Below are 12887 nucleotides of genomic sequence, written 5' to 3'. Positions count from 1 at the left end.
TTGCTCTCCCAATCTCAGCTTCCAGTATCCTCACAGGCAAACGGTCTCTCCATTTTCTCGTTCAAGAAACTTGAGTAATTGTTTTCAAACCATGACATCCTCTGCCCTGAGCAGAACTCTGCAGTCCTTTGACCAGAGAGGCAACATGTGAACATAAAGGGTACTTCCCAGGAGACGGGAGACCCAGGCTCTGGTCTCCCCTCTGGCCCACTGGGCACGTGACTTTGGGCAAGTCACTGTTCTTCCCTGGACCTCAGTTTCAGCTTCTGTAAAGTGAAAGGGTTGGACTAAATGAGTCTCTTCTCTCTCTGACTTACACACACACACACACACACACACACACACAATTCCTCATGATCTCCGTGGCTGTCCAACTTGAAGTCTTCCCACAATAAAACTAAAACAAGCACTCCTTTTGTTACCCAAGTCTAGTAGCCCTAGTCCTAGGGCAGTGCCTTGAAACTGGCGTTCAACTACATATAAGTCAATGACAATAACAGAAGTCAAGCAGTATAATGAGTTATTCCTGAAATTTCCTAATCTTTCCTTTGCCTCGGGATTCCTTAAAGGTGAACCTGGTTACAAACTTCCCCCGTCATTTCAGAGCAAGAGAGCACAGGGTACACAGGAAATGCTTACTTCATATGTTATGTTCCTCTGCTTCAGTCAAAGCACGACTAATTTAGAATTGGCAGATCGACCATTGAGTTTCTCTTTAGGAAAATAATTTAACCTATGGACAACAACTCTCAAACAGGAGATAATATAGCAAAAGCAGAACAAAGAGGGAGAAATGTGTAATAAGACAAGAGGATAGTTCCTCACTAATCTAATGTCTCTCATAGCATTTTTCCCTGATGAAATTCAGGGTCATCATGGCAAAAGATAAATCCTGTAGGCAAGAGCTCTGCCCGGGCCTCCGGGGTGCCCGCAGGGCACTTAGCCTGTTACCTGCAGGTGAAACCAGACTTGGACATTGCCTTTCTGGAAGTGAAATAAATTATTTCTATAACCCCAGCCTTCTACCCTCTTACGAGGGACATTTTTCCTCATCCTCAAGGATCACTTTTAGATTGCCTTGTAAAATTTTAAGCAAAGTTCCAGTGACTTACAAAGATGCAGAGATCAGTGGCAAACATGTAATTTAAGAACTCCTTTACCAGGGAGAGTAACTGTCACACTAATGACCTGTGATAAGAATATATGAAAGTTAAAGAGGGCTGCCATGTAGCAAAAGCCTAAACCTATTTATTACTGCTTAGCTAGACTGCGAGGTGTTCCCCGCCGGCGCACATGTAGCCTAGAAGCTGGTTCTCTTTACGGGAGGCTATGAGCCGCTGGCCTCCTCGCAGCCAGCATGAGAGGTGAGCGACTTTTCCAAAGCAGGTAAAGCATTTTCCAGATATGCCCTCCTGTGACCAATGCAAAGCTGTTCTCAGGAGTTCTATTTGTGGCTGGGGCTCCCTGGCCCACATGAGGAGACCAAGGTCTCCCTCGGCATAAAAATTCAGAAGCGGATGAAAGCCTTGGACAGGGCTTCTCAACTCCTTTGCAATCAAGATGATACATTTAAAGGGACTGAAAGACCCAAAACATTAGTTCTGTAATAACTGCTCAATCTCTACCACACTATAAAAATGTCTCACATTCTCCCAAAAAGCAAGCAGAGTTATTGCACGTTCTCTTGGTCCTCCCCAACCATGTGTCCTGATTTAAGTGGAAATTTTTGCTGCCCTGACCTTACTCTATTATAAGCGTGTTGCAATGAGCACACAGTCCTTCTTTGGCATCAGTTGGGATTCAGCCTGGCCTCTTATCTCTGACTAGCAACACACTGTACTCCACTCTACAGCACACCACAGGACCAATCAGGGCAGTGGTTCCTTGACAGACATCAGTGTGACAGTAGGTATACTTGGTTATGGCAAACAGTCACATTGATCAAAATCTGGTGACGCCCCTGTGATGAGTTCCAATCTTATTTTACAAACCAAATTGCGATTCAAAGAGAGAAAGTGTTTTGCCCAGAATCATCCAGCCTTTTAGTAGCAGAACCAGATCTGAACTTCAACTCTCCTAGCCCAATGTTGTTTCTGTCCGACAGCTCCTCCTTTGTGCTGCAATCCAAGCTTCAAGGAAAGAGCCCATGCCTCTGCTCAACCATCTCAGACGTCTTAAAAGGGCTGCATTTCAGATACCCTTATCCTGGGTAGCAGATCCTGCATTCCTCCTAACTCTCCTCAAGTAGCACTAGATGAGTTCTGAACCAAGAAGATATTTGGACTCCATTACTCTCAGTTTCTCTATAAGGAAAGCCGGGGTGGATCTGGAGTCTAAAGCTAGATACATCTGTCTACCACTCCTCTTGGCCCCTCTCTCCTCTCAAAGTACCACAGTTCCCTGAGCAAACAGATGAAAGGTAGGAGGAGAAATTGGACCCAAGCTATCCTTTCTTCCTCTATGGTTCCTGTTTGTCTAAGAGACAAGTTGTAGCAAGTCCATGGCAGGTACGCCTGTGGGGTGGACCCACAACAAGGGAAGACTGAGCTCTCCTGATAAAAGCTGATTTCTGTCAGGAGACAGAGGGAGCATCGAGCAATTTTTAAGAGAAAAGACAAGGATACCTGCCAGCTTTTCCTAGCTCCCACACACATCTGATGGTCTTCTTTGTTACTCATCCCTTCAGCAGACTGGAAAACATTACTGCTAAAAGTAAGGTGCGAGAATTGCTGGAATTCGAGAAAGTCTCTAAGAAGAACCAGACTGCTTACCCAAGCTGTGCAAGCCACCAGGAGGCAAGAGACGAGAAGCTGCTAAGAGATGGCACTTCTGTGGTATAGATCAGGGGCTGGCAAACTATGGCCTCTGGGACAAGACCTTTATTTTTGTAAATAAAGTTTTATTGGAACACAGCCATGCCCATCTTTACATGTTGTCTATGGCTGTTTTCATACTACAAAAGCAGAGTTGAGTAGTTGCAACACAGAGCATAAAATACTCAAAGCCTACAATATTTCCTAGTTTGTTGACCCCTGGTATAGACAGTTTAGAGAAAATATTACTGTGGAGAGAATAAATATACATCCAAATATAAAGCCAAAAAAGAGTCTTGTTTGATTATTTATGAGGCTTTCTGCCCATTTGAGAGGGCACTGCCTACAATAGTAGATTAATTAAACTAATAATGAATCATTTCTGGTATAGAAGGAAAACCATGTTTCTAATAAGCTCTTATAAGGTGGCAGTTTTGACACCACATAAGTACAGTTGCATGTATTTTAAAGGAGACTCTTTCTGGTCATTACATCTGTGAGTGAATGAGGAAACAGACCAAGAGATTACCAGAGAGGACGGAGGTGATGATGACAGTACTGAGGATGGTGTGTCATCTCTGTCCTCCTCATCCTAACCCTCACACTAGCACTTACGGACCACTGGCCATGTGCCTAGCAATGTACCAAGCACTGGGCACACATTCACTTATTTAATTCTCACAAGAAAATATGTGCTATTGTCATTCCCATTTTACACACGAGCAAAATGAGGCACAGAGTGGTTAAATAACTTGCTCTTGATCACACAGCTAGGAAGTGGAACCCAACTCCAGAGTCTTCGCTCTTAATCACATTTTATAACACCTTTTTTCTAACCTTATAAACAGAGGCCCAGGAAAATAACAGGTAGTCACTGAAATAACGAGGAATGGCAATCTAGAATTTTAGAACCTAGGTTTACCACGGTAATTTCTAGTCTATGATGCTACTTGATCCCCAAAAATCCGTGCCTCCATTGCCTCCCTCGCTCCCACCTCTGACCCTACCACATGACTCCCACAAGCTTCGCTGCTTATGGTTACCCACAAGGCTCATGCATTTCCATTCTGGTTAAGCACAAACGCCTAAGCATTTACAAAGGGGCCTCAGCCTCTGAATTAGCGGGTTTCTCCCTCTCTTCACATCACTCTGCTCTCCAGTGTCCATGGGTCAAAGTGTTTCACTTTAAAGAAGAAAATCAGATGGAAGAATACCAGCGACCTTTCTGTAGCCAGTTTTTGCATATTTTAAAGCACTGCTGTCATGAAAGCCTCCTTTAGCTCTGAAAAATAATTCTGCTCAGTATCTACGGCAATTTAGTACAAAGAAGCCACCTTAAGATCTATCACCACATATCATTGTTAGTCAAAAGGAAAGAATCCAATCATTCAACAGCCTGAAAACAATCTAACCTTGAAAACGGTTTAGTTCATGGGTGCTCTAGACCAGTGCTATCCAACAGAACTTTCTATGATGGAAATATTCTATATCTGTCTTGTCCAATATGGTAACTACTAGCCACGTGTGGCTACTGGGCACTTGAACTGTGGCTGGTGCAACTGAGGAACTGAATTTTTAATTTTAGTTTTAAATGAAGTAGCTCATGTAGCTACCATATGAGCCGGCTCAGCTCTAGACCACCCCTCCTCGAGCCCTGGGCTATTGGTCAGGCACTGGGGACATGCGATAAGATCCAGTGTCTGCTCTCTAGGAACTTGTAAGCGATGTGGGGAGACAAACCACTACACACAAACAGTTAAACAGTGACAGACAATAAGAGCTAAAGGAACTAAGAAATAACATCTTAGAATCTAGTTCCCCAGAAGGAGACGTGCACTTTTGCTGCTACAGGTACAAAACAGTCTGCTTGAGAGAGCGCACCAGCTGTTTTCACAAAACCTTTGCAGTCAATTTAGAGAAGATGCTGTCTTTGTACGTCGTGCTTTAAGTAACTACACCAGAAGGGGTTACTGCCCCGTCCGTGTCAAATGCGTCCTCTCTCCCTAAGGCCCGGGACTAAGAACGTGCGCATAAGGAACGAAGTGCAGTTTCAACAAGACAAATCCAATTCCTTTGTCTCTCACCCTTCTTTCCCTCATTTTTCTTCAGAGCCTGAAGTCTGAAAGAAAAAGGAAATAGGATCCAAGGATACTGCTGATTTTCTGTTCCCTGTATAACCTTGCAGATCCTCCTCCACAAGTAATTTCAGGGCAATTTCCACTCCTCACTTGCTTTTCAAACTTCCCCTCAGAATCCCTAGGGCAACAGGTTGCTGGGAACCCAACTTCACACTTTTTGCAAAGAGTTAAAGAGAAGGGAGAATAAAGGGAAGGGAGAAGTGAGAGAAGTGGGCAAGGAGAGACAAGGAGAGAGAAGGGAGGGACCGTCCTGAGACCATTTGAGACTTGGTCAGTGCCACGTACGGTCAGTTGTGTACGGACTAACTTTCATTATCTGTACTTCTATACTTTTTGTGACAAAATAGATCAAACGAAAAATACTATTTTCCATCTAACCTCTCGATTAATGTGAACCTGCATTAATCTTAATTTTAAATTAAATTGAACATTTTGGACCGCTACTTACTTACCCAATTATGTTGGGGTTATACTACAAAAAGAAATACAGTTTTTAAAAACAACAAGACCATAAATTAAGCGTTAACAATAACAGACTTACATCTTGATGACACTTGGATTTTGTAATAAATTCTTAAATAGATTCCTATGTATAAAAATTCTAAGGGACTTCCAATTCCTGTTGCTGAAATAGACATATTGCATGAAACCACAATACAGTCCCAATCTACTAAACATAAATTTGCTCTGACTTCAGAAAGGAAGAAGCATACCAAATACCACAGCACCCTTAATCTTCCATCCTCCTAGCCACATAAGGTCTCATCTTGTGTTTCCAACACTGGGATTCCATGAAAGTAGGACTGCAGATTTGTGGCATTCAACTTAAAAAATCCTAAGTCCATGGTTGGCAGAGAGGGGTAAGTGGAGCCAAATAAAAGAAGAGGCTCTTGTTGGCAAGAAAGATGAGAACCAATGACCTAGCTTCAGAGTGCTGAGGGTCTTTGTGGCATTCATGGGCACAGCATGGTCTGCTTACGGTGGGCAGGGCTAAGTGAGGTCTTACATGACTTCTTAGAGAGGACACCCAGGGCTGGGCGATTTTATCCCCACTCTCATCCTCATGAGGAATTCAGTGTGAAATGGACAAATCACTGCAAATCAGATCAACAAGGTATTGTTTCTACAGGCCTCTGAGCACCTGGAATGGTTTTTATTAAACAGAACCTCTCTTTGTAATGGGATTTTTACCTGGTTGTACCTTTAAGAATAGCAATTTGGAAAGAAGAGGCGTTCCTTAGAAAAACACCTTACATATAAACATCCCAATGCAAAAACCTGGGAAAAAGGTTAAATTATTAAAATAGATAGCTACACCTGAATGAGACTACTGTGATTTATTTGGAAAAGCATATTCCTGTGTTCACAGACGATATGGTCAGTCTTTGTTTGATTTGGCACTTCCATTCTTTTTATGAAACAGGATATTGTTTTAAGGACACAGGCTTAGTAGTTGACAAGGTTACCATGGTCATAAGAATGTCTAAGGTTATTGTATTAAATTGCTTACTGCTGCTGGACCAGTTTTATTTCTACAACTCACTGTGTTCGCAAGAATTCTGAAAACTACACTGCAAAAGAGAGTTTAGAAATATAGTTGACCATAATCTAATCCATAAATGGAACTACTAAAGGAATGGAGTTGCTACTTTGATGAAGTGAATAATGGAAGGACAGTTCCAAATATTTACATAGTCCAGCAGGATGTTCATGTTGTTTTCTACTAATTATATGTACAAGTGTTCTGACTGGCCAGTTAAAGGGCACTTTAATGAAATATCTGATCCCGGACCAGATTCCATACCAGAGGAAAAAAATACACTATCTACCAATGGCCTCACTGAGTCAATTGACAATATTGGAATATGAACAGTAAATTAAAATATTGTATTCACATTAAATTTATTGAGGTTGAAAACTGTACTATGTTTTTGTAAGAGAATATCCTTATTGTTAGGAAATATGCACTGAAGTATCTAGGCATAAAGAGTCATGAAATGGTTCAGAAAAATTACTTTATGTATGTATATATACACAATATATAGTATGTTATATAACATTATATTATTATATATGAAATATTCTATATCACAGATTTTATAACATGACATCTAATTATAATTTTATATAAAGAGAGCAAATGATAAAGCAAAAGGGCAAAATGTTAACAATAGGTCAATCTGGGCACAAGTATACAGTATTCTTTGTACTATTCTTGCAATTTTTCCATAAGTTTGTAATTATGTCCAAATAAAAAGGTTTTTTATTAAAAAGGAGAGAAGAATTGAAGCCTTCCTTCCCCAGCTGGGGTGCCAGCCACAGGCTGTCTTAGTCAAGTCTGTGTGGGCTCTGTCCCAACGAGGATGTTTGCCTCAGTCCAATTTTCATGTGGTTTGATCGTTCACACAGATTAGCAAAAGGAAAGCAAAACGAGTTGTTTTTTTTTAACTTTCTCTAATTCTCTGATTATATAAGTAGCATGTGCTTATTATAGAAAATTTGGGGAAAGGACAGAAAACTAATAAAGAAGAGAAAAAAAAAATCACACATAAATCCCATCAAACTGGAAGACACAGTATTTTCATTTGGGCATATTTCCTTTCAGTCTTTATTCTAAAGTTTTACAAGAATTGGGACTATATTATATAAAATGTGTAGCTTGTTTTTTTTTTCTTTTCTTTAACCTAGTTTAAACATTGTCCTGTGTCATGGGTAAAAAAAGTTCATAAAATCTTCAATGTCAACATAATATTCCATTATATGGATATGCCATAATTTAGTCATTTGTCTAAAACTGGCCCTTTGATTATTTCCCATTTTATTTATTATATATAATGCTTAGTTAAAAGTTTAATATCTTTGTGCTTATATATTTTTTTTAAGTATTTCTGGTTTATACTTTTATGATAAATTCACAAAAATAGAATTGCTGGGCCAAAGGTTATAAACATTTTTTAAGACTCAATATAAAAGGCCAAACTCCTTTCTACAAAGTTAGGTTTACACCTTTATCTTTAAGTGCAAAGAAGGCACCTGAATGAGATTATCAAAACTTCAGGCTGAAATCTCACTTAGGATTTAAAGAAAGAGAAGTTACTGCCACAGTCTGAAGACTACAGGCTTCAGATCAAACTTAGCCGCTGGGACAAATTCTTCAAGCTATGTTTTGCCTTCAAAAGAAGAAAAACCGAAATATTCCAGCCTGTCTCAACACACTCTGACTAGTAGGTAAGAGATGGAGGACCCAGCCCCAGATGATCACCAACATACTACGTTTTGGGTGTCTATAATCCAAAAGACCTTCCTATCTTCCTGATAGAAATGGGATCCTAAAAATAAGGGAAGAAAGAGTACACGTGAGAAAAGTGATAGGAATCTAACAGCAAAGTTCATATTCAAAAAGGCAAACTTAAGACAAGTTGTTCTTTCCCCCTCTGTTTTCTTAGCAGCCTAACAGTGTGGAACAAGCAAGAGCTCCAACAGTCAGGAGACATGAAGTTAGTCCCATCTGTCCTAAACAAACGACTAGCCTGGGTCAACACAGCCAACCCTCTCTGAACTGGATCTCCTAGTTTGTTAGACGACAAGGTCATGGTCACGCTCAGGTTCCTTAGGCTACAACACTCTCCTTCAAATGTGCCGGAGGAAAAGGGGCAGAGCGGTTATTCTGTCTGAACATATTACGTTAAATGCCGACCACCTCATTTCTCATAACGCAATGAGCTCAAACAGCACTCGGCATACAAAAGAGCTTCCAGAAACTTTGCATTTCCCATTCCTTCAGACAATAGGGACTAGAGAAGGAGAGAGGCAAGAGGAGCTGTAAGCAAGGAGAGAAGGCTCACCATGGCCGTTGCAGTAGTAGATCCACTTCTCCCGGTTCTGGGTTGGGGTCATGGATTTCTTCAGCCCTGCTTTTTCCACAATGGCGCTGGGATCCTGCCGTGGCCCCTTTTTCAGAGTCCTCGAGCTTTTCCGGATACTGCACACCACTATCACCACAAGCACCAGCAGCAGGAAAAGCACAATCATCCAAGGCAGATGCTCATTGATGTCAAAATGCTTGTGTAGGTTCTGTCTGGGATGGCCCCTCTTGAGGCCTTTGATGGGCGTGCTGGACTTCTCGCCCCCAGTGGCCTCCATGGATGGCAGCAGCTTCAGGATGTGTCTGTGGTGGGGGCCTTGCTGGTGATTGACTATCTGGAGGTTTGGGAGAGTCTTGTTCACACCTTCCTCCCCCGTTGCTGAGCCTGTGTTGTTAGGGACTGCCCCTTCCTGGATGTCACTCAGTACCTTTGGTCTAACAGAGGCAGAAGAGTTGGATTCTGTTGAGTTCATACCTAGAAAAAAAAAGTAAGGAGCGGGGAAGAGCTTTTCTATATTTGGGGATCTATATATTCCCTCCTCTTCCTGGTCATCTCCAAAGTAGGCCAGATAAAGAAGAGACGACCTCTGGAGCTTGAGAATAAATGATACTGCACATTTTCATAAAGACCCTAACAGCACCTTTATATAGAAGGTAAAAACTAAGCTTAACAGCTAAACTCACTTCCTCACGCCAAAACCAAGAGATCCAACATCTGAGCTTCATAGCAGCTTCTCCTGTGTTTCACATACTGAGCAGACACATGTATGACCAGAGCTTTGTCAACTCTTAATTATTTTGACTATCCAGAGAACTAGTTCAAATTTAATGCCTTGGTCCTTTAATTCCTTTATTCCTCCTCTCCCACCTTTTGACTATTTCATGATGCAATGGTAAAATTGAGAATATGACTAAGATAAAGAAAAGAGTTCAAACTCAAATCCAAGTTTGACCGGTGAAAGGTTTGGTGAAACAGGTCAGTGAATAAAATAAGGCAAGACTTTCTTAGCGTCTGCTATTAATAAACAAGATTTGGGCTGGCAGCTTAGTGGACTTATTTCAGAGAAGCTTCCACAAGTCGTCTTCATTAAGGAGTGTGAGAGCCAGGGATTTTGAGTCCCAAGAGACAGGACCTGACCCGTATCAGCCCCTGAGAAAACCTGGACAAGTCATTTGAGTCTGTTTCTTCATTTCAAAATGGCGGTTGTGAGAAGGCCCTCCTTACAGGGTTACCATGAAGGTCAAATGAAATCACACACGAGTATGTTAGAAAGTACAGCTCAAGTTGGCTATCATCTCATCAAAATTAAATTAAAGAGAAAAGGACTTGAAAATAAAGGCTAAATTTTATATTCTGCCTGAAGTTTAAAATGAAGGGCATAAAGTAAAACTCATTTACTTGTTCATTTCAAGTCATTACAAACTTGCTTGTTTCCTGAAGCTTCTAACTTTCCTTCCCCTTCTTTACCCCACCTTGGATCCAATATTCATCCCTCCCTTCCAGATGTCATGGTATTTTCTCCCCTTCTCCCTCTTTCTGTCCTCTGCCTGTGTCCACCCAGGATGGAGTCCATGTTGGAAAACTTTTAATCTGGAAGGGACCTTAAACATCTAAATCACTCATTTATTTGACAAGTTTGAAACCAAGGTCTGAAGAAATTCTGTGACTCACATAAGGCCACATGCTATCTCTGTTTATCTCAGTTCTTATTTCTAGCTTGATGTGATCTAGTTTTCAGATATTTGATCCCCCCAATTTCTATTCTGAATCTAAATGTTTCTAATAAGTCCAAAGAATCTAGACTTAATTAGCCACAAAATGCAGTCTCCTTCTTTAAGGAGTGACTTTGGGATACACAAAATGAAGAAAATATCCTTGGTACAAGCCCAATCCTGTAACTTCACTGGGCTCAAAGCCATCCTCAAATAAATAACTCATGAGGTTCAGTTACCTTTGGGAACATAAGTGGAGGAAGGGACTTCATAGGATTCCGGGTGCTCAGGGCGTGAAAAGATGGCTGGGTCAGGGGAAGGTGTGGTTGTGCTGGAGAAGGATGGGAGTGTGCCACAGACATTGTCTGCCTCCTTGGTCCCCGGCTTGATGACCACCAGGTTCTGACTCAGACAGTCCGTGTATGCTTTGCATCTCATCACACTAGAAGGCACATCAGAGAAGGTACCCCGAGCACACTGCTTACACCGCACGTCCTCGGTCTCCGTCCCTTTCTTCCGCACACCCCAACCCACAGGACACACCGTATGGGGGGCGCAGGTACCATTAGACTGGAACATGCCAGGTGGGCAAGTGCATTCTCGGTCAGTCAAGGCAGCACAAGGTAATTTCTCAACCATTGGCCATGGGCATGGCTGACTACAGTCATGGCATTTCTCTATGCCATTCTCATGCCTGGTAAAGGTCCCCACAGGGCAACTGCTGCAGACACGCAGGCTTGTGTTGGTACAGTGCTCAGACACGTAGGTTCCTGCCGGACACTTGTCACAGGTTAGCACCTGGCCGGTGGCACGGTCAACGTGGTGGTATTTGCCAATGAGATTTGGGGCCTTCTGTTCTGGCTGAGCCATGGTGGTGCTAAGGAATCCAAGCTGAAAGAAATAAAAGGGGAGGGGGAAGGAACAAAAACCAAGAAGGTGTTATAAAGGAACATAAGAGAAGAAAGGATGGAACAATCCCAACACCACCTCATCACTCCTATTAAAGATCTGAGCAGTAGTGTATCCTCTTAACACTACTGCTGCAACACAATAGAAAGAGAGAAGCAAAGACTCTCATTCCATCCTAGGGCCTGACCTACTAGCTGGAAAGATTTGGTTTCGTTGCCTGATCTTTGACTCAGCTTCCTTTTTTTCCATCTGTAAAATACAGCTGGCAACACTTCTCAAAAAAATCAATTGAGCATATGAACGTGAAAGCACTGTGTAGCTCGTATTAAAAATGCTATCTAGAAGTCAAAATCTTAACGCAAGAAGAAAATAACTTGCTGAATAGCTGTCTTCCTTTCCATGACTCAAATGTTAAGTTGCCATTTCTTGATACCAGGACAAAGCAACTGAGAAGCAGGATGGCATAGGTGCAGGCTGCTCCTTTCACAGCACCAGATTACTCGATTGGAGTTCATCGAGAGACATGGCACAATTTCTTCAAAGGTTTTTGTCTATGCAAAGCTAAACATTTTTTATTTGTTTTTGTTTATTTTTGCAAAACAGAGTCAAGCCGTTGGCATTCTTAATGTGCTTTAAACAACAGTTGGTGCTTTTAGATGGACATCCTGTTTGTTCAGCCTCTGAAGGCCATGGGCACTGGATCATGGACCTGACGCCACCTAGGAGTCCAAGCACAAAGCTGTGCCGAGCAAGGTCTCGATAGACATGTAAATTTAATTCACAGAACAGAAGCTTCACCCAGCTAAACAGGATTTTATACTAGCTTCCAGAATGAAAATTTGGGGGAAAGGAAATTATATTTATGGTACTAAATCCTGAGGTCCTTGGGGGGTGAGGGGTGGGGCGTTAAGAATGAACGTTAAAAGAGAGCTTTTATGCATTAATGAAGATTGAGAGGTTCCAACAAGAAAGTTTTCACTATTCTCTACGAAGTGGAAAAAGGTTATGTGTCAAGAAAATAATGGCTGCCTCAAACTACCAGCTACCCATTAGAGCAAATTCCTTCTAACTTTGTTGCTGTGCTGGTAACTGAGAGAAGAAAGCAAGAATTTTTTAAAAGTGATCAGAGTTCCTGTCTTCTTACACCTTGAAACTTAACCCAAGATTCAATTCCCCTCCACCTCATAATTTAACTATTTGAACCCAAAGTATCTCCCTTGAGATCCCTTACCCTATCCCAGAGCTGCCTCCAATTAAATGACAGTACTGGAAACAAATTTTCAGTTTATGCGAATATTTTTTCTTTAATCTGAGACCAAAAAAATGATTTCTTGGTAAGAAGCTTAACTTATCTTGGATTCTGAAGAAAAGGAATCTCCTGGTTGATAATGACAAATTCTGTAACATCTTCCCTTTTCACTTCTGGCTTTCTTTCCTTTTCTTGTCCCT

At 41.6% G+C, this 12887-nt stretch overlaps 1 protein-coding gene across 1 annotated transcript in view; it reads right to left on the bottom strand.

Annotated features, from left to right (window-relative positions):
- Nucleotides 1–12887, bottom strand: part of TNFRSF21 (TNF receptor superfamily member 21) — a 63334-nt gene that overhangs the window by 31426 nt on the left and 19021 nt on the right. The window contains exons 2-3 of the mRNA XM_058554195.1: nt 10769–11420; nt 8797–9291 (exon numbers count right to left, since the gene is read on the bottom strand). Of these exons, the coding sequence (XP_058410178.1) occupies nt 8797–9291; nt 10769–11420 (1147 nt within the window). The remainder of the gene's footprint in view (nt 1–8796; nt 9292–10768; nt 11421–12887) is intronic.

Source organism: Diceros bicornis, chromosome 14, assembly GCF_020826845.1.
Source record: "Diceros bicornis minor isolate mBicDic1 chromosome 14, mDicBic1.mat.cur, whole genome shotgun sequence".
Classification (NCBI taxonomy): Eukaryota; Metazoa; Chordata; class Mammalia; order Perissodactyla; family Rhinocerotidae; genus Diceros; species Diceros bicornis.
This window is presented reverse-complemented; position numbering and strand designations above follow the sequence as displayed.